Source organism: Carettochelys insculpta, chromosome 9, assembly GCF_033958435.1.
Source record: "Carettochelys insculpta isolate YL-2023 chromosome 9, ASM3395843v1, whole genome shotgun sequence".
Lineage (NCBI taxonomy): Eukaryota > Metazoa > Chordata > Testudines > Carettochelyidae > Carettochelys > Carettochelys insculpta.
The window spans coordinates 48,443,634-48,466,147 of NC_134145.1; the positions used below are offsets into that span (position 1 = coordinate 48,443,634).

The following is a 22,514-nucleotide window of genomic DNA, read 5'->3' on the forward strand; positions in this document are numbered from 1 at the left end:
GACTGTCGACAAAACTCATTTTGTGTGTAGACGCTCCACGAGTTTTGTTGACTTCTCTCTAGTGTAGATGTAGCCTTTATAATTCATAATCAAAGACACACGTTTAGTTGAAACATTTCATGGTAAGCAAGCTGAGATATGCCAACAGTCTAAAATAGCTCAAGCAACAAATTCCCATAGTTCGTATGTTCATTTCAGTATCATGAAATAATTCATAGCAAACTTAATATTTAATGCTAATCAGTCCCATTCAGATTATTTGTCCTTCTCGTACAAGGAGTCATACCTCTTACTGGAATAAATTAACAGTTAAAACCCCAATTTCCAAATCCCCAGACATTCTTTTATTCCATCAAACAACTCATCGTCCTAAATTTTGTTTCTAGAAACATGATGAAACAGAACTAGGAAGAACAAAGACATTAAGGGTCAAAGTGTCAAATTCTGATCTCCTTTACATAGTTGGAAAGCTTATATTTCTCTGGTGCTAATTAGATTTATTAACTCAAATTCGTTATTTATTAAGGATACATAGCATCATTCATAAATGCAATATAATTTGCAGTTTATTTGCACAAATTCTCACAGCCTATTTGCATGGGATCTGTTTAAATGCCACAGACTGATGTGTATTTGGAAAAATTAATCTATTGCCATATTAATGAGAAGCTGTCTTGTATGTTATTGTATAGTGATATATAGAAAATGTAAATTAAACTGTAAGGGAGTAGGATGAAGGCTGGGGAAGGCAACGGTTAAACAGAGCCTGTTTGCCCAGTTAGCCCCACCCCAGTTCACTTGCAGCCAGTGTCAAGCTTGGAGTCAGTATAAAAGAGGAGAAGCCAGCCCAGTTTGGGGCTGACCAGCCAAGAAGCAGGAACATGCAGGGCCTAAGTCACAGCTGCCCCAGGTTGGCTGTTGGAGGAAGGAGTCTCCAAATTCTTCCTCAGGCAGAGAGGGGGAAGAACCCCAGAGAACCTCCCCCACCCCCGCAGAGGGAAAGCTAGGCTCTCGGGGGCCACCCCACAAACTAAGACCCCAGCCCTTGGCGTGGGCTGCAGACCTGCACCCCAGGACTCTAGGATCTGCAAGGGGCCTAGCCGCTAGGCACCCTACTATCGGGGGAACCGCTTACACGTGGTGGAGACTGTGGGCATAGACCCCCAGCCCTGTTGAAGGGCCATCCTACTGTGACAACCATAGACCCAGTGAGTGTGAGCCACTGAAGCGCAATGGAGCCCTTGCTGAAGTGGATGGTGGAGCAACATGCCAGCCAGCAGCAATAACAGCAGCAGCTGCTCCAACAGATGGCCCAGCAGCCATAACAGCTGATTGGGGAATTAGCAACCCACCAGCAACAGCTGATGCAGCAGGAGACTACCCTGCTACAACCCAGAGCTCCGGAGGTGCCGCCAGCACCAGTCAAGCTCACAGAGACAGGGCCAGGAGATGATCCAGAGGCATTCCTGGAGACGTTTGAGTGGGTGGCCATGATAGCCCCATGGGCCCGAGGGCAGTGGGTGGCCATCTTGGCACCGTGCTTGTCATGGGTTGCTCAGACTGTGTACTGGGTTCCAGGCACTGTGGCTGCTCAGAGCTATGCCCAGGTCAAGGAGGTGATCCTGGATGCCCTGGACATTTCAGAAGAGACTTTCCACCAATGCTTCTGCGGGGAAGAATACCCACCCCTTCCCACGGAGCCCAACCCCGCCTCATTGCCCAGAAGTTGCAAGATGCCTGCTGGAGGTGACTGAAGCCTGAAACAAAGACCGGGGTCCAGGTAGCCAAGCAGATCCTGCTTGAACAATTCACCCAGATTCTGCCCTCTGGGGAAAAGGGAGTGCATGATGCAGAACCACCCAGAAAACATAATGGCAGCCATCCAGTTGATGGAGAACTATTTAGCGGCCAAGTCCCCTGGGGTTACTCCATCTCTGGGCCCCAGGGCAGCCAGAGGCACCCTGGCTTGTGTGGCCTAAGAGAGCCAGGGGTTGCAAGGCCGGAGGGGGGTGGGACTATGGCACCTGCTATCCCTCCCTGGGCCCCGAAAGACTCAGAGCTCCCAGACTAGCGCTGGGCTCCAACCCCTGGGCCTCAAACCAGCCCACCAGCTCCTCTGTTGGGAAACCAGACACCCCTCAGACAAGGCAGCAGGGCCCCCACTTGTGCCCCAGCCTGCAGAAGCTCCTCCACACTCATCCCCATCCTGGGCACCTCAAGGAGACTCCTCAAAGTCCACCCTGGAACAGGATGCCTGCTTTACATGCAGTGGCTTTGGGCACTAGTCCCAAGACTGCCCATACATGGAATGCAACTTTGTGACCCCACAAACTCAGGCACACCCCCAGGACCCCACCAAGCTGACCATCCCTGTGTGTATCAGTGAGACAGAGACAATTCATCTGATTGATTTGGGAAGCTGTCAGCTAGGGACCAGCAACCCCAGCCACTGAGAATTGTGCAGGAGGAAACCACAACTCTAGCTGAGGTAGGGGAAGTGGTGGATCCAAGGGAAGGGACTTCCAAGGGGTCAGCACTGGCCCAGGTGGGTCCAGACCCTAATCGACCTGACACGGAGCCACACCCACTGTCTGTATCTGCAGTCCTAGGGTGCCCCTCAGACTTTGTGGAGGTGCAGCAGGCAGATGAGACACTAAGCTGAGCATACGATCAGCTAACAGTAGTGAATGGGGAGACCGCTGAACCCCATCAAGTGAGAATGTTCCCCCATTTTGAAATCCAGGGACACCAACTGTACTGTGTAGCAAAGGACCTGCAGACAGAAGAAGTGCACCGTCAGTTCCTGGTTCTCCAGCCATACTGAAGGGAGGTCTTACAGCTTGTCCATGCCATCCCCCTGGCAGGACACCTGAGAAGAGACAAGACCCTGGCCAGGATCCCGGCCTGCTTTTTTTCACTCGGAGTCCTCAGGGAAGTCGCAGCCTTCTGTGCCTCCTGCCCAGAGTGCCAGCACACAGCACCCCAGTCCATGGAGAAAGCCCCACTAGTTCCCCTCCTGCTCATGAGTATACCCTTTGAGTGTGTTGGCATCTATATGATCGTCCCATTGAAGAAGAGTGCAGTGGGATAGTGGTTCATCCTCATTGTCATTGACTATGCAACCCGGTACCCGGAAGCCATGTCGTTACAGTCCATAAGTGCCTAGAGGGTGGCAACTGAGCTCGTGAATATCTTCGCTCGGGTTGGGATCCCTCAGGAAATTCTAACAGATGAGGGGGCAAACTTTATGTCCCAAATGGTGCAACAACTCTGCCAGTTCATAAAAATCAAGACACTCCAGACATGTGTCTACCACCACCAAATGGACAGACTAGTAGAGAGCTTCGATCAGAATTTGAAGGCAACGCTCCGCAAGTTTGTGCTTACAGATGTACACCACTGGGATCAGCTCCTCCCAGCCTTCATGTTCGCAGTCTGGGAAGTGCCCCAGGCCTCCACAGGATTTTCACCCTTTGAACTCCTGTATGGGAGTCAGCTGGGGTATTTTGGACTTGGTAAGGGAGACGTGGGAGGAACAGCCATGCCAAAGTAGTGAAGTGGTGCAGTATGTGCTTAACCTACAAGAGAGGCTTGAAGCCCTAGGTACATTGCCCAGGAGAACCTTCTCCAAGCACAGCAGGCTCAGGAGGCAACATATAACAAGCAAGCAAGAGGCCATGGCTATGTCTACACTAGCCAAAAACTTCGAAACGGCCATGCAAATGGCCATTTTGAAGTTTACTAATGAAGCACTGAAATACATATTCAGCGCCTCACTAGAATGCGGGCGGCCGTGGCACTTCAAAATTGACAGATAGGAATAAGGGGACTTCAAAGTAGCCGGGGTCCTTTCGAAAAGGAGCCCCATCTGGACGAGCCACGCGGTGGCGAGCCGCATCAATTTCGAAGTGCCGCGGCAGCCCGCATTCTAATGAGGCGCTGAATATGTATTTCAGCGCTTCATTTGTAAACTTTGAAATGGCCATTTCGAAGTTTTTGGCTAGTGTAGACATGGCCCATGAGTTTCAGCTAGAGTATCGAGTGCTACTGCTGCTGCCTAGTACAGACTCCAAACTCCTCACCGGCTGACAAGGGCCTTATGAGGTCGTTCAGTGAGTGGGCACAATAAACTATGAGATGGACCAGCCAGGTAAGTGCAAGGGGTAACAGATTTACCACATAAATCTAAAACTCTGGAGGGCCCAGGAAAGGTTACTAATCACTCCCTACCCACCAGAGGTGGAATTGGGACCCCAGACAGAGTGGGCAGCAAACCCAGGGAGGTCCAGATTGAGCCCAACCTGACCTCAGAACAGAGGCTACAGGCCCAAAAGTTAGTCACCAACTTCTCCTCAGTCTTTTCCGCAAAACCCATCAAACTCTTCTGGCTGTTCATCATATCCAGACTGAACCATGGGCTAAGGAGGCCCCTCTCCGGCCCCTTCCCCTGAGGTTGAGAGAGAAAGTGAAGCAAGAACTTCACCTGATGCTACTCCTGGGCCAATTGAGGAGTCCTTCAGTGAATGGAAAAGCCCGAAAGTCCTAGCCCCAAGCTGAATGGGAGCACCCTTTTTTGTATTGACTTTCAGAAAGTGAATGCAGTCTCTAAATTCGATGTCTACACAATGCCCTCAGTAAATGAGCTATTCAACTGGCTTGGAGAGGCAGAGTACATCACTACCCTCAACTTAACAAAGGGCTATTGGCAAATCCCTCTCATGCCTGAGTCCACAGAGAAGATTGCTTTCTCCACTCCTTTGGGCTCTTTCAATTCTGGACCATGCCCTTTGGGCTACATGGTGCTCCGTCCACGTTCCAGTGCCTAATGGACTGGATTCTATGTCACCACAGCCAATACCCTGTGGTTTATTTGGATGACATAGTAATCTATAGCCACAATTGGCAAACCCACCTATGACATGTGGCCACTGTATTCCAGTCCCTCAAGGAAGCAGAGCTGATAGTGAACCCCACAAAATGCCACCTCGCAATGGATGAAACCACCTACTTAGGCTACACCTTGGAGAAGGGCACTGGACGCCCCTTAGTGGGGAACATCCAAGCCCTCTAGTGGTACGACCCTCCAGCCTCAAAAAGACAAGTACACCAGTTTCTGGGGTTAGCAGGGTACTATTGCTGCTCCATCTCGGGCTTCTCCTCCACTGCTGCCCCTCTTACTGACCTTGTCAGGAAAGAAAGTCCAAGCCATAGCTGGTAGGCCCCTGCTTGAGAGGAAGCTTTCCAAGCCTTAAAGGCTCAGCGCTGCTGAGAGGCAGTCCTGTACAGCCCTGACTTCTCGAAGGAGTTCTTGTTACAGACAGATGCCTCAGACATTGGAGTGGGAGCAGTGCTCTCCCAAGTTGTGGGAGGCAAAGAACACCCAATTCTTTATATCAGCAGGAAGCTTTTTCAAAGAGACAAGGCCTGCTCGGTAATGGAGATAGAGAAACTACCAGTGAAATGGTCTGTGGACTCACTCTGATATTATCTCCTAGGCAGACACTTTACCCTCGTCACCGACCACACCCGTCTCCACTGGCTACAGGCAATGAAGGAGACAAACCCCAGAATCATCCTACCTCTCCCTCCAGCCCTTCTTCTGGATTCAGCATAATGCGGGGAAGGATCATGCAAATGCCGACCTTTTTTCTAGAGGAGAAGGAATACAGCTGGGAGAGGAGCAGACCCCTATGGGGATCTTGGGGGGTGGGGGATGTGTAAGGAGTAGGAGGAAGGCTGGGCAAGGCAGGGGTTAAACAGAGCCCGTTTGGCCAATTAGCCCCACCCTGGTTCACCTGCAGCTGGTGTCAGGCTTGGAGACAGTATAAAAGAGGGGAAGCTAACTTAGTTGGTGGCTGACCAGCCAAGAGGCAGGAGCTGGCTCTGATGCATGCAGGGCCTAAGTCAGAGCTGCCACTTGGTCAGCCATCGGAGGAAGGAGCCTCTAAACCCTTCCCCAGGCAGAGAGGGGAAGAACCTCAGAGACCCCCTGCCCTGCAGAGGGGAAGCTAGACTCTCGGAGCTATGCCCCAAACTAAGGCCACAGCCCTTAGGGGTGGGCTGCAGACCTACACCCCAGGCCTCTAGGGTTTGCAAGGGGCTTACCCACTAGGCACCCTGCCATCAGGGGGAACTGCTTATACAAGCATTCATATTTTAATGCCATTTTCATATATAAGCAAAACAGACATTCTTTGAATATATGGCCGTGTTTTAAATCTCCACAATAAGCATAATGTACTCCCTTTAAATTGCTAAATGGACTTGCACATTTTGAGCTGCTTCTGATGCTTCTTTCAGGGACCGTGGCAATAGATTTACAAGATACAGGATATAGATCTTCCAGTGGACATAACTTAACCCTTCCTTCAGAGGGAAATAAAGACGGGAGAAGATCTAGCATAGCACCTGTTTTGGAGGTTGCAGATTCTTCATCACTTCAGACATGTGATCTTCTAAGTGACCAGTCAGAGGATGAAACTACTCCATCAGATGATGACATTTCTATGGGTTCAGAGTATGTACAGTCAATGTAAACAAAACATTACTGTTCATAGATGCTAATATTGGGTAAATGTAGAGGGCATTTCTATTTCCATTGCAGTCAGTGGGACAGAATCTCAGCTCTTTCTTCTGATTAGAAATGTTCCATTTAATAAGAAACAGAAGTGCCCTGATTTCTTTGTGATCATATCACATAATCTATAGAGATAGGATAGAAGGCCCCATGGCAAAGTGATTTCCTCTTCAGAAGGGCAAACAAGAAATGATAGAAGTTTCTTAAATCCATTTTGAAAGGAGAAACATTCCAACTCCTGCCAGTCATTTGTGACACCCAATAATAAAGACATAATTGTGTTTGGAATTGTAAAGCTATTTCATAAACACACACAAAAATCCATGTACAACTTAGATGTGGCTACTGTAAGGTACATAACAAGCTGGATAACCATTCTCAGAGAGTAGTTATTACCAATTTGCAGTCATGCTGGAAGGCCATAACAAGTGGGGTCTGTTTTGGGACTGGTTCTATTGAATATCTTTATCAACAATTTAGATATTGGCATAGAGAGTATGCTTATTAAGTTTGCAGATGATACCAAGCTGGTAGGGGCTGCAAATGCTTTGGAGGATAGGGTCATAATTAAAAATGATCTGGACAATCTGGAGAAATGGTCTGAGTTCTTCATCCCACTAGGATGAAGTTTAATAAGGACATGTGCAAAATATTCCACTTAGGAAGGAATAATCAGCTTCATATGTACAGAATGGGAAGCGACTGCCTAGGAAGGAGTACTGTGGAAAGGGATTTAGGAGTCATGGTGGATGACAAGCTAAATATGAGTCAGCAGTGTGATGCTGTTATATTGTCACCACTTATTAATTTTACTAAATTTCAAATTATATATATGCATGTAAGCCACAAGCTATTGTCCTTTCATCTTGACAAATAATCAGGGTGGTTTTATTATGATTATGTTTTATATGAGAATAGTTGGTTCTATTTGTTTAATTTCATATTTAGTTACATATTATTATATATATTAATACTTGTCTCTGCTATGCCACAATAGTAATAATAAAAATTATATAAAACTGCTCGGGCTAGAGTTGTTAAATTATTGACAGTATTCAGATCCATTTCTCTACTCTTCTAGGTATGCTAAAGGTTATCCTCCTTACTCTCCTTATATTGGAAGTTCTCCCACATTTTGCCATCTGCTGCATGAAAAAGTGCCATTTTGTTGTTTAAGACTGGACCAGGTAAAACTGTTTTAATACTCGATAGATCCAGGTGTTAAACAAGGCTCGTTTGCTTATTGTGTTCAAACATAATTTTGTTCTTTCCTGCTTTTGCAAATAATTGATTTTCAGCAGTCATCCAGCTACAAGCCATGCTGACAAGCAGTGTTTCTGACAGATGTTTGTAAAGCTTAGACAGGACTAAGTTCTTTATCATTTCAGCTGACACATTTAACTTGGGAAGTGAAAAGCCCTTCTAATATTGTTATCTGGGGTATCAATTCCTATCCAAAGTTACCAATTTCTTTTTTTTATATTTGTTTTAGGGATGCCAGCATAACTACTATGAAGATGCCAAAGCTTATGGATTCAAAAATAAATTGATCATAGTTGCAGCAGAAACAGCTGGAAATGGCTTATACAACTTTATTGTTCCACTCAGAGCTTATTACAGGCCAAAGAAAGAACTCAATCCTATAGTATTACTTCTAGATAACCCGTAAGTGGATTTTAAGAACATTTAATATACAAATAAGTGTTTAAATCACAGCACTGTCTCTGATTGATGGTCACATGAAATGTGACTGATCTAAATAAAAAACATTATGGCACAACATCTTTAAGAGTGGAGAGAAGGATGATATCAAATGTGTGTTGTGCAGCAAGGACTTAAAATTTTAATTCTCAGCCTACGTCTACACTACAGAGATCTTTCGAAAGAAGTTCTTCCAGAAGATTTCTTCCAAAAGAACTTCTTTCAAAGGAGTGCACCCACACACAGAAAGGCGGATCAAAAGAGTGCTCTGCTCTTTTGAAAGAAAGCATCCACATAGTCACTGCTCTTTCAAAAGAACAGGCCAGGGATTGAAAATGAAGACTGTTCTTTCGACAGAAGGGCCCTGCCAAGTGTCTACATACATTTTCTTTCAAAAGAAGCTTTCAAAAGGGGGAACTCTTCCTGAAATAGGAAAGGAAGAGTGATTTCAGAAGGAGCACCACATTCTTTCAATTTACTTTTGAAAGAACCATTTTGGTGTGTAAAAGCTCCAAGAGCCCCCTTTCGAAGGAACTTGCTAATTTAGATGCACCTCCAGTGATTTCCAAGGGAGTCTTTCCAGTGATCACAGTGGAAGTTGGATTAGGACTTGGCACAATACTGTTTTTGGTATGGTAACACTGGGTTCATAAGGAAAAGCAGAGACATTAAAGCAATATTAATTATAAAATAGATTATAAAATCATTTAAAATTCTGAACTTTTAGGAGACAAATTGTAATTTAATATCTCATCAAGCACGTCTTAATTGCTGTGTGTTTCAGATATATATTGAATTACTCAGTTTCCTGTGTGTATCCATCTTTTCCCAGCTTACTTAGCATCTAGAGAAGCAATTTTTTATTCACACTGCTGACCTGCACATTAGAAACTATGTTGTCCTTTCAAGACACTGACTCAGAGGCCCGCCCAAGCCTCTGAACAAGTCCATGCTTGGTTTGCACAGTAAATAGTCCTTGCAGGATTATTTGAGTAGTCTATCAGTTAAATACAAAAGACATATAACCTATACTTTACTGCCAAAGCAGGTTAGAGTAAAAGTCAAGCTATCCGGAATTCAGATAACCACCATGCTTACTTAACCGACACCTGCTCAGCTGGTGGCACTCAGCTGGGGCTGGCGGAGTGGACCCAGTTGCCCTGGGGCTGGGGGCTGGCAGCAGTGGAGCCGGGGGCCTGCTGCGCAGCCTTCATCAGCAGCAGTGGGGCCAATAGAGCTGAGCCAGGGGCCCTGCTCCAATATCCAGTACATTTGATTATCCGGCATCCCCAGTTCCCCAGCCATGTCAAATAATAGAACTTGTACTGCACTGGCAAAGCATATTAATGTCTCACTACTTAGTTCAGAAATGATCAATAATAGAGACTGGAAATGCCCTTTGGGAAATATCCCTGCTAACTGATTGACATAAAAGATCACAGAAAAACAAATGATAGGTTATCCTGTAGCACCTTAAAGACTAACAAATTTATGAGGGCATGAGCTTTCATGGGTATGACCCCCCTCCTCAGGTGACTGAGTAGGTTTAACCATGAAAACTCATGCTCTAATAAATGTGTTAGTCTTTAAGGTGCTTAAGTGCTTAGAGTCATAGTATCCCAGGGGGCTGGAAGAGCCCTCAGGAGGTTATCAAGTTCAGAGCCTGACCAAAATATGATTAACCCTAACTAAATCATCCCACCCAGGACCTTGCCAAGCCGGGACTTAAAAATCTCCAGAAATAGATATTCTACCATCTCCCTAGGTAACCCATTACAGGGCTTCATCACCCTTCTGGTGAAATAGCTTTTCCTAATATCCAATGTAGACTTCTCCCACTGCAACTTGAGACCACCGCTCTTCATTCTGCCATCTGTCACTACTGAGAAAAGCCTCTCTCTATCCTCTTTGGAACCTCCCTTCAGGTAGCTAAAGGCTTGTTATTTGTGTAGCTAACACAGCTACCTCTCTGAGACACAGGAGACCACATATTCATTAGTGCACTTATGGCTCAGTTTTGCAATTAAGTTGCAATACTGATTTAAGGATGACATAGAAATTTGTTTTTTTGGTAAATGCAGGCCACAACTTCTTTAAATATAATGGAATTCAAAATTATTGTGCCATGAGTGTGCATAAGATTAATGGGTTAAGGAGAAATTAGGTTGATAAAAATTCAGATTAATGAACATTTTGAGTGAAAACAGTGGTTGGTAATGATTTTTTTTAGAACAAACTAAAAATGTGTACAGTCATAAAGGTATTATAGAAATTATCTCCTGGGATCTTGCTGTAATGTCATAATTGAAAAGTACTATCCCCTCATCCCCCTCCCTTTTCTGTTGTATCAGCCAAGGGAATGCTGGGAAATAAAGTCCCTTCCTTGCTTCAAGGCCAGCTCTCTTGGCAGGAAATTGGGTAAGGAACTGCATCTCTCAGGATGCCTTGTGTTCCCCCATCATGCCCTCTAGGTTCCCCTTCCACAGCATAACAGGGAGAAAAGGAGAGAAACCAGACTTGGTAGGAGGTGTTTGCACCCTTCTCACTTTCCCACACCCCCCTTGTACAGGCCTGACATAGGTCCTCATCTCAGGAATAGCTAGCTGTAGGAGGAACTGTAGTGTAGGCAACAGCTGTGCCCTGGCCTGTTCTCTCCCCGACTCCCTGGAGACAGTAGACTGAAACAGTGCCTTCTTACGCTCCCTCTAGTCAGAAATTTCATTTGTTCTTGACTCTTACACAAAAAGGCCAGAATGTTCCTTGCACTGTCCTTCACCTCCATCTGTGCACTCCCATGCAAGGGGGAAGAAAAAATCTGTCCTTAGTAGTGGTGGCTGAAAATCATTTGTGTCTTGCAGCTACATGGATTTGTCCCGTTAAAAAAAGGATCTATCTGCACTGTTTATGTGCTTCAGTTTCTGAGTTTGCAAATTAACTGATAGTAGGGAAAGGGAGAGTCAGATATTGAGGTGCATATTTTCAGGTTCATAACAACTTAACCTTGTTCATCTTGCTTTTCCTTATACCCCTTGTAAAAATAATTCAAGGCTACTGTTAACATTGTAATTGTAGTTTGGTGTACTAGGGTGTAAATAAAGGTCAAAATCTAGTAACTTTTTCCCAGTGTTAAACATTCTGCTCTCTCACAGTGTAGTGACTGTGCTCCGACTGATATTTCACAGTCTCTTTAATTTATCTCAGCTTTTGTGCCCCAGCTGTTGACATTCCTTTCTCTTGTCTCTCACAATAATGGTTCATCTACTATTGCAATGACTGATAGAAGTCATCTGTTGTCAAGAAGGATTTTTTAGTCTGAAAAGGTCAACACAAGATAGTGTGGTCCAAAATTTTCTGTGCATTTTATGACCTGTTTATTCTATTTATTCTATTCAGCTACTGGAAGAGAGCAAAGTTCCTACTTCATTCCCATTGGTACTCTAGAAACGAATAATTCCCTGACACTGTGAGCATCATGCAGCTCCTTTGGGACACATTATCATGTTTCAATAGGTCCAAGCTTGACTGACATGTGGGAGGGACATAAATGGTCATGTGCCCATCTCTAAATCACAAATGGAGGGCAAGGGCCAGCAGTAAAGCTGGGAGGGAAGAGGTGAGGCCACAGTCTCTCCTCTTCCAATTCTGGCCACGTTATCTCTCTGGGACACTGCCTGGTGCGGTGTGATGCCTCTGCAGGCAGCTGCTGTTCTGCACAGGCAGCATCCCAGGCAGGCTGTGAGGTGGGAGGCTGCCTAGGACAGTGCACAGCTAGAGGACAGGGCTCCCCCAACCATGTAACTTGCCATGGGGAAGAGATGGGAATAACATAAGGGGCACTTGGGATGGGGGCAGAAACAGGTCAAGAGGGAAAATTACTTCCCCTCCCCTCTAACTGGTGCCCTCCTTATGTTCCAAGCACCAAATTGGGAGCTTGTTAAATCCAGGCCCTTGGGCTGGACTACAATAAAAAGAAGCCAGCTGCATAGGACATGGGATTACAGTGGATGAGAAGCTGGATATGGGTCAACAGTGTGCCTTGTAGTCAAGAAGGCTCATGGCATACGGTGGTGGGGTGGTATTAGTAGGAGCATTGCCAGAAGAACAAGAGAAGTGATTATTCCCCTTTGTTTGCCACTACTGAAGTCACACGTGGAGTATTGTGTCCAGTCCTGGGGGTCCCATTACAGGAAGGATGTGCAGTAATTGGAGAGAGTCCAGTAGAAGGCGACCAAACTGATTAGGGGGCTGGAGCACATGATTTATAAGGAGAGGCTCTGAGAGATTTTGCTTTATTTAATCTACAAAAGAGAAGAGTGAAGGGGGATTTGCCAGCAGCCTTCAACTCTCTGAAGGGAGATTACAAAGCAGATGGAGAGAGGCTGTTCTCACTGGTGACAGATGACAGAATGAGGCACAATGATCTCAAGTTGTGGTGGGGGAGGACTAGGTTGGATATGAAGAAAACCTATTTCATTAGGAGCACTAGATTCCAGCCCCTACTTTCCTACAGGCGTGTTTGTCATAGTCCCATCTCTAGTGTAAATTTTCACTTCGCAGAATCTAAATCAGTCAGAATGGGTTTTACTCTCCCCTAATATCTCTTTCTTGTAGGGCGGTACATAATGTTGTTAGTGTGTTAAAGTTCTATTTATTCCAGTAATGAACAGCATAAAAGGGAGACCCACATAAGAAGAAATATATAAAAAGCTTTTAGCAAGTTTAAAATGAGACTGGCATACTGGAACCACACATGAAGGTAAAGAGCGCCCTCTACTGTGCTCCTGTACTCTGGTTTTAGTCTCATGCTTTTTTTTTTTTTAAAGCACACTCTCCAATGTTACTTTTATTATTTGAGTTTATTTTTGCTGAAGAGCAAAATGCCATTTTTGTTCACATAAAATTGCACCATCACACCATGAACTGAGAGTTGTGGCCTCTGCTTAATCCCTTAACAAGATATGATCTAACCTGTAAATCTATTATTGGAATCATAGAATCATAGGGCTGGAAGAGACCTCAGGAGGTCATCTAGTCCAGCCCCCTGCTTCAAGCAGGATCAACCCCAACTAAGTCATCCCAGCCAGGACCTTGTCAAGCCGGGACTTAAAAACCTCTAGGGATGGAGAATCCACCACCTCTCTAGGCAACGCATTCCAGTGCTTCACCACCCTCCGGGTGAAGTAGTTTTTCCTAATATCCAACCTACACTTCTCCCTCTGTAGCTTCAGACCGTTGCTCCTTGTTCTGCTTTCTGTCACCACTGAGAACAGTTCTGTCACACTGAGAACTGTCACCATCTTCTTTAGAGCTCCCCTTCAGGAAGTTGAAGGCTGCTATTAAATCACCCCTCAGTCTTCTCTTCTGTAAACTGAATGACCCCAAATCCCTCAGTCTCTCCTCCTAAGTTGTGTGCTCCAGCCCCTTAATCATTTTTGTTGCCTTTCACTGAACCTGCTCCAGCACATCCATATCCTTTTTATATTGGGGGGGCCCAAAACTGGACACAGTATTCCAAATGTGGCCTCACCAGTGCCGAATAGAGGGGAACAACTACTTCTCCAGATCTGCACAAAACATTCCTCCTAATGCACCTGGACGTGCCATTAGCCTTCTTGGCTACAGGGGCACACTGTTTACTTATATCCAGCCTTTCATCCACCATAACCCCTAGGTCCCTTTCCTCTGCACTGCTGCTTAGCCAGTCGGTTCCCAACCTATAACAATGCTTGGGATTCTTCAATCCCAAGTGCAGGACTTTACACTTCTCCTTGTTGAACTGCATCAGATTTCTTTTGGCCCAATCATCCAACTTATCCAGGTCACTCTGGATCCCATCTCTACCCGCTAATGTATCTACCTCTCCCACTAGCTTTCTGCCATCTGCAAACTTGCTGAGGGTGCAGTCCAGTCCCTCATCCAGGTCATTAATAAAGAGATTGAACAACACCGGCCCCAGAACCGAGCCTTGCAGCACTCCACTTGAAACTGACCACCATGCAGATATTGAGCCATTGACCACTTCCCATTGGGCCTGACTGTCAAGCCAGTTTTCTATCCATCTTATAGTCCGTGGATCCAATCCATACTTCCTTAAATTATGGGCAAGAATGTTGTGGGAGACTGTATCAAAAGCTTTCTGAAGTCAAGGTATATCACATCCACTGACTTCCCCATGTCCACAGAGCCTGTTACCTTGTCATAGAAGCTAATCAGATTGGTAAGGCATGATTTGCCCTTGGTGAATCCATGTTGATGACTCTAGGTCACCTTCCCCTCTTTAAAGTGCTCCAAAATGGATTCCTTGAGGATACCTTCCATGATTTTGCCAGGAACTGAGGGAAGGCTGACCGGTCTATAGTTTCCTGGATTGTGCTTCTTTCCTTTTTTAAAAATGGGCACTACATTTGACTTTTTCCAGTCATTCAGGATCTCTCCCAATCTCCAAGAGTCTTCAAAGTAATGGCAAAAGGCTCAGCCATGACATCTGCCAATTCCCTCAGTATCCTTGGGTGCATTAAATCCTGACCCATGGATTTGTGTACATCTAGTTTTTCTGGATAGCTCATATCTCGTTCCTTCCCCACAGATGGCTGCCTTCCACCTTCCCATGCTGCATTGTCTAGAACAGTTATGTGGGAGCTGTCTTTGTCCGTGAAGACAGAGGCAAAAAAAGCATTGAGTACTTCAGCTTTTCTTACATCATCTGTCACTAGTTACCTCTCTCATCCAGTAATGGCCCTACACCTTCTCTGATAACCTGCTTTTTAGTAACATGCTTGTAGAAACCCTTGTTCTTACCCTTCACATCCCTTGCCAGCTGCAGTTCCAGTTGTTCTTTCGCTTTCCCGATTACTCCCTGGCATTCTCCAGCCATATGTTTATACTCCTCCTTAGTCAACTGTCCATGTTTCCATTTCTTGTACGCATCCTTTTTTGAGTTTAAGCTGACTAAGGATTTCCCTGTTAAAGCAAGCTGGTTGCCTACCATGTTTGCATTTCTTACTATGCAGTGGGATGGTTTGTTCCTGTGCCTTTGGTAAGATTTCATTAAAATACTGCCAGGTCTCTTGAACTCTTTACCCCTTCATCTTCATTTCCCAAGGGATCCTGCTCAGCAGTTCTCTCAGGGAGTTGAAGTCTGCTCTTTTGAAATGAAAGGTCTGTATATTACTGCTCACCCTTCTTCCTTTTTTCAGGATCCTGAAATCTACTATCTCATGGTCACTGCAGCCCAGGTTTCCACCCACTTCTATTTCTCCTATAAGTTTTTCCATGTTTGTGAGCAGCAGGTCAAGTTGTGCATGACCCCTGGTCAGTTCCTTCAGCACTTTTACCAAGAAGTTATCCCCAGCATTCTCCAAAAACTTCCTGGACTGTCTGTGTGCTGCTGTATTGGTCTTCCAACAAATGTCCGGATGATTAAAGTCTCGCAAGAGAACCAGGGCCTTTAATTTAGAGGCTTCATAGGGGCACTGCTATCTCTCCATGAAACTTTTTATATTTTCAGGCAATGAGGTGAACTCTTGGCTCCACTTAAGTCAGTAGGAGTTTTGCCACAGGCTTTCCCCCAATATAAATTAGTATGTTGCCCTTGACTACAGGTTGTACCTCCCTCTTCCAGCACCCTCAGGACCTGGGTGGTCCCAAAAAGGGGATTTGCCAGACGAGGGGAGTCAGGCCCCAATGCTGCTTGGAAGGGGGCCCACTCCTGCAAAGCTCCCCCAGGGGGCTGCAGGTCTTCCCCAGCCCTGGTGTCCCTGAAACTGCTGATGGTCAATCTTCTTGCCACAGCTAGCCTTCTATGGTGGGGCTGCAGAGCTCCCGCCACCCTGGCAGGGGTCTCTGCAAATGCCACAGCCTGGCTCCCTGCTGGCTCTCTACCATGGGGCTCCTGGTAGGGCTCCCAGCTGGAGCTGGACTCCCACAATGGTGCTCTCCAACCCCAACCAGGCTCCTGGTGATGGGGATCCCCAACCTGGATCCCCAGAGCAGGCTGCCAGCAGGGCTTCCTACCACCAGCTCGAGCTCCCTGGTCCAGGTGCTCTCTGGTCCAGCAACATCCGTGGCTGTAAGGAAGAGGGATGTTGCCGGACAAAAGAGTTTCAACCTGTAGTTTCTCTTAAATCTTTTTTGCAGCTCGTGAACAATGGCAATTTGTAGTATTCAAGAACACTAACACAGCTACCTCTCTGAAATTTGTAGCATTGTGAATTTTTTAGATATGTCCTCATGTCATGCTGATTAAAATTTCATCTGCTATCATTGTACTTTCGGTATCTATCTTGTGGTATGATATAGACAGAATAAAGACCAAGGCTGTTTTACCTTTCATTTTCTTTTTATAATGAAATTTCTTTGAGATTGGAACTATCATTTGACCTCTATTCCCATCCAATTATGTCAAGCAACAATTGCATTGTTAAAGGTAGCCAGCTCATTTTAGAATGGGTAGAAGAGAAAGAAAAATGCTGTAAAATGCTATCATTTAGTAAGTCCTTTTTAGTCATCAAAATCTTTCTTTAAATAAAATATCTGCTGTGTGATTGTGCCATAATGTTTGATTTAGAAGACTAACAACTTGTACTATGTAAGCACATTTCAACTTGATAAACTTGATCATACTTCATCATGATCAAAGCAAACAGCTTTGAATGTTCATGCCCAGAACTGTAGTTTCCTGTGTTGTTCAAATGTTTATTTAACATTTCCTAGTTTTCCTCTCCTCTCTCTTCCAAACAAACTAAGATAACTTATTTAGTTTCTTCCAAAGAGATGCTGCTGTTGTGATGTTGTGTTTCATTGTAATCCATCTACTACTTAGGCCAGATATGCATTTTCTGGATGCAATCTGTTGGTTTCCAATGGTTTACTACATGGTGGGCTCCATTGACAAGTAGGTAAAATAATCCTCAGAACTTTAAACAGTGTAGTAGTGTTCAGTGGTTTGTCATGTGCTGTGCTTTGTTACTGCATGTTTATGTGTGGTGATGACACTTGAAAAATTGCTACTGCATGCCTGGCTTGTGTCAAAGGTGCTAAAATCTGGAATTTCAATGTTCTATCAAAGGATCTCAATCTCTGGTTTTGCTTACAGTACATTGGCAGATCTGGCAATCTTTGTACATGCTTTTTTGGCACTGAATCTGTAGAAGAGATGGGCACTGAACTAGACTATTTTTAAAAACTGGCATGAGCCTAGCGCTCCCAAATCCATATTAAGTCACATAAATAAATTGCCATATTGTCAAAAAGGTTGAGCACCCAATAGCTCCCATGGAGTTCTAGTCTAACCCTGCATATTTTTGCTCCCACTGATTAGTGAGAGATTATTGAAGTTTGTTAAGATTTAGACACCAACATTAATTGTAATTCAAGATGTATGTCTAAAACTCCAGGGACTGCTTTAAAAATATCACCTACTACTGCTACCCATCCATTTCCTATTAAGTATTTGAAAAGATTATCCGGCTTTAGTGGCATCATTGATTGAAGAGTCAAGCTAGAACTCAGACTAGAAGAGACTATTTAGTAAGATTTCCAGTATATTCCTGTTTATGAACAGTCATCACTAAGGCAAAAAGAATTTGCCCTGATAGAGAACTTGATCCTGAGGAGTCTGGACATCTACAAGTCTTTCAGATGTTAATAGGTGGGGATTTGCCAGACTACAGTAATGTCACCTGTTAATTGCAAGATCAGTTCAAGGTGTTCAGCATGTCAATTGCAAATAGAGATATGTATATACTTGCATATTTACAGAAACAGATGGCACCCACCAGCATTTATAATAAAGTGATAAAAGTTACCTTAGAAATTCTAGTATACGTCTGCGCAGCAGATAGCCTCCCAGCTCACACCAGAAGACAAGATCAGTTTTTGGCCTACGCTGCACCTTCGCAGCATGGTCTACACCACGGGTGAGCAAACTTAATTTGATTATGTTCATATGAAAAAATAAACAAACAAACAAACAAACAAATCCTTTCAGCACATGTAAAAAATAAGCACGTAGAAAGTAAAAAAAAAACAAAAAAAAACAACTTTACCAATTGGTATATAAATGTGAATAGACATACATAAAAACAGTAACACAGTTCAACATTTTTAATTAGGTGGATAAACATGAGACAGAGCAGCTGATTATGCTGCCCCCCCTGCACCCTTATGAAATGTCATGCTGCCCTGAGGGGGCCTGCCTCCCCCACTCTGCTCACCCCTGGTCCACACAATCATTTTTAGAACACCAATATAGTTTTCAAACTGTTTTATGAAGCACAAAGAAAGTTAAACTTTATTAATTTGGGGGGAGGCTGCTTCAAAAAGAAATGTACATTATCTTCTTTGTTTAGTTGTTCAGCTCAGTTTTAGAATTTGTTGCATAAAAAAGTTATCAGATGCTAACCTAATGTTTTATATAAGGTATTCTACAATTTATACTCAATGTAAAGGTGTTTCATTTACGTGACAGTGCAAATGTCTCTGCATGTATAGTTGTGTAAAATAACAGACATACATTTATGTTCTATGATCTGTCAGCTCACGTCAGTTTATAAAATTATGTCCCGTATTTTAAATGTTTAGTTTGAATCAAATCAGTTACATATTGAAGTGAAAAACTCAATGAAAATATAGCTGACACTCACAATGCACGTAATTCTAACCTCATTTTTCATGATGTGACAGACTGTTCCAAAATGTCCCCCACTACTTTTAGTACAGTAGTCAATTATTTGCTTTGGTCCCTTTGTGGCTAAGTTTATTTGCATATCTTGGTTGTATTTACCAGCCATAGTGGTCCTTGTCTAGTTACATATCACAATATATTCTGTCCAGCTGTACTGACAGAGAGACAGGAGACATTGATGTTTATTTAATCAGGCTGTTATGTTTTTGTTAGATGTCTGGGACTACCCTGCAGATGAAGTGTATAGTGCAGGTTTCTCCATATTTTTTTGAATAACTACCAAGGGCTTCCACCAGATCCTCTGCATTTTCCATCTAGGTCTCCCAGCAAAGCCATGGGTTGGATTTTACTGTCCACCCCACCTCATAGGAACGTTAATCATAGAATCATATGGTGGACTGTAAATCATAAGGTGGACTGTAAAAATGGTTGTTGGAAAGTCAAACCCCGCTATCATAGGAACCCTCCCCACAGTTCTGATCCTTTAAGTAGCACCTCCTTTAAAGTTCTATACCAGGCCATTTGTCTGGTTACTGGGTAACTTCCCTATGGAGTACCTGGAGTATCCCACACTTACAAATTAAGTTGTGACATATGGCTCATCACCACAATAGGCAGCAAGGCTGACAGCCACTGCGGGCACCCTGTGCTCCCTAGAAGGGGCAGGGCATAGCAGGGTACCTATGGTAATCAGCCCTGCCCTCCCTTAGAGCTGCATGGAGTGGCTCAGCAGTGGCCTGGAGCTCCAGACACTGCCTCTACTACTTGAGCCCTGGTGGCAGCCGGAGCTCTGGGCCCCTTTGAAATGCCAGACCTGGGGGCCATTGCACCCTTTGTCCCCTCATTGGTAGGCCTGATAATAGGCCTTCCCTGTCACCTGCTGCAGGGAAGGTAAAACAAACTGGCCACCCACGTCTTACTCTACTGCTGCTAATATGGTGTTGGAAAAATTCACCAGCCACCCTAAAAAGGAGGAATTGGCAGTGTCCACAGCAACTGCTAAACAAACCTCCTATTTGCTCTTGTACAGGAGAGTGAGGAGTGGGTGCTGCCTTGCCGGCTGCATGCAGAAATGACTTCCAGTGCCAGGACTTGCACCTCTGAAACCTCATATTCCCTTGGGTGGGGTTAGTAGCAGAAAGCTGACCACGACTCACCTTTTAGCAGCAGTTTTTGACCTTCCCTCCCTCCCTCTCCCTGCCCCACCTGAAAGCACCACTACCTTCCTTCAGCAAGTCCAGGCATTTCCCTCCTTAAAGGTGTGGTACAGTCAGTATGATGGCATACATGTACAACTTTTTAACATACTGTATTGCCTAGTCCATATCCCCATCTGGCCACAGCAGCCACGTCAATAGCAGCCATCAGGTCTCACCAGGCTTAATCAATGGCCCAGTCAGGCTCCAGTGGCCTAGTCAGGCCTCAACGGCCTAGTCAGTATTAAGAGGCTCAGCAGCATGATCAGGCCTTAGCAACCTAGCCAGTCATCTCAGAGTCAGTGCTCCCCCTTCCCTGGGTCACAGGGGGAGAGGGAGAAGGGAGCCTGGGCCTTCCCTTTCCACTGGGCTCCAGCCCAGAGACACGTCAGTGGTGGGTGTGTCTCCCCAACCACCAGCTCAGCATGTATTCCCACCACAAGGCATTGAGCTTTCAGAAAAACTCCCAGCTCCCTGCCCTGGGCTACTTCCTACCCAGTTCCATATAAGACTCACTGTCTCAGCTGTGGCTGCTCCTCCACAAGCTGCTGCTGCTGCATTCATTGCTGCTCCTGCTTCTGCTCCCCGGGTGGCCACTGCTCCTCCTCTGGCAGGTGCTGCTCCCAAGTTCTAGCAGGAGCTCCTTCTCCCTTGGTGACCAGCCCCACCTGATTGGCCTCCCTGGCCTTTATACCTGGGCTGCAGTTGGAACATGCCCATCAGTGCCACAGGGGAGAGGTCTTTTCCACCCAGCAAGCCTGGCCCCCACACCTCTGGTTAGTGCAAGGTTGGTACACCACAGCACAATGAAAAAAAAATCATATTAACTTTGCATAAGTCAAACCCAACTAAATGTTGAGCTAGTGTATTCACCCCATACCTTAACCCAACCTTTCTTCTTTATTCTGGGATAAACATTTTATGAGATGCTTGCACACAGAATACTCTACAGGTTTCCACAGGAAATCATTGTCTGAATGGGACATTTAAGTTGCCTGTTAAAGAGCACTTGGTTTATAAGTTAGAGAGGACTCATCTGCAGAAATAGTTTCAACCTCCCCCCGCTCCCCACTCTGCACCCTCTCCCCACCTCCTTCTCCCACCTTTGGCCCTCTCACCGCCTCCATCTCCCCCACCCTGGACCCTTTCCCTGCCTCCCTGCCACTGACCCTGGGACTTGCCTGGGAGGGGAGGAGCCGGGAACAGCTGCTGCTGCTAGGCCATAGCAGGGAGGGAAGGTGCCTCTCAGAGCCAACCTCCAGCTGCCAATACTGACTCCCTCTGCCCCTGGGCTGGGCATCAGGATGTGGCTCTCATCGGTAGTGGAAGCTGGAGCTCAGCTGTGAACAGGCTCTCTCATCTCCTCTGCTGGGGAGGGAAGGTGCTGCACAGAGCCTAGCTCCAGCTGCCACTGCTTGCAAGGGATCCACTTCCTGCTGCCCGACCCAGGGTAGTGGGAGTCACTAGTGTCAGCTGGTGCTTGGTTCTGAGCAGCACCTGCCCTCCCTGCCATGGCCTGCTAAATGAATACTGGACAGCACCTCTCAAATCAGTTTGTGCTCCTCACCATCAAAGAGTTAATATTTGGCCGTCTCCCAGAAGTAAGTCAACTCTCCTGGTCCCTACATCTTCGCAGGGCACTCTCATTGCTGCAGTTCCCGCTTTTTTACTAGTGTGCAGGCGGTTACAAGTTTTAGCTTCTCTTATTCTGAAATCTTGATTTTCTGTGCTTCTTGCTTTCTTTCACCCCTACTCTTATTGGACCAGTGTCTCAAGAGAGACCTCTGTCTCTTTCCTTCCTTCCAGCAGAGCATCTCTGGGCTAGTCTAGCCATTTTAACAGGAAGTCTAGTGTCTCCAGTCTGCTCCCACCCACCTGATTTCCCCTTTGCTAAATCTGTTGGACCTTGTCTTCAGGTTTTTTTCCTCCATAGTAATGCTCTAATTTGAATTTACATGGTTATATTGGTACAGGTTGAACCTCTCTAGTCTAGCACCCTTAGGACCTAACTGGTGCTGGAGGAGAGAATTTGCCAGACGACAGGAGGTCAGTATTGTCTAGCAGCATTATCAATACTTCCACTGCTTACTGGGCTCTTAGAAGACATTTAGGGGTAAATTACAGCTAAATAACAGCACAGAATGCTGGAAGCCAGGACTGATGGCTGTAAATAAACTTTATGGGACCACACAAAATTTGGACACACCCATGATAAGTGGTTATCCAATTAACTAAAATCCTGCTGGCTTGTGGATGTCACCCTATGACAGAGTTATGGTTTGGAGAGGTTCAACCTACATAGAATCATAGCAGAGAGTAAGCCGTGCTAGTCTATACACTATCAAAATAAAAAGCA

At 45.4% G+C, this 22,514-nt stretch overlaps 1 protein-coding gene across 2 annotated transcripts in view; it reads left to right on the forward strand.

Moving 5' to 3' along the window:
- The window catches only part of KCNT2 (potassium sodium-activated channel subfamily T member 2), a 353,293-nt gene that overhangs the window by 236,685 nt on the left and 94,094 nt on the right, over positions 1 to 22,514 (forward strand). Inside the window, exons 19-22 of one of the 2 annotated variants that reach the window (XM_075002442.1) lie at positions 6,301 to 6,526; positions 7,659 to 7,764; positions 8,070 to 8,242; positions 17,100 to 17,171. In XM_075002442.1, coding sequence (XP_074858543.1) covers positions 6,301 to 6,526; positions 7,659 to 7,764; positions 8,070 to 8,242; positions 17,100 to 17,171 — 577 coding nt within the window. The remainder of the gene's footprint in view (positions 1 to 6,300; positions 6,527 to 7,658; positions 7,765 to 8,069; positions 8,243 to 17,099; positions 17,172 to 22,514) is intronic. The other variant, XM_075002444.1, reaches the window with a different exon arrangement.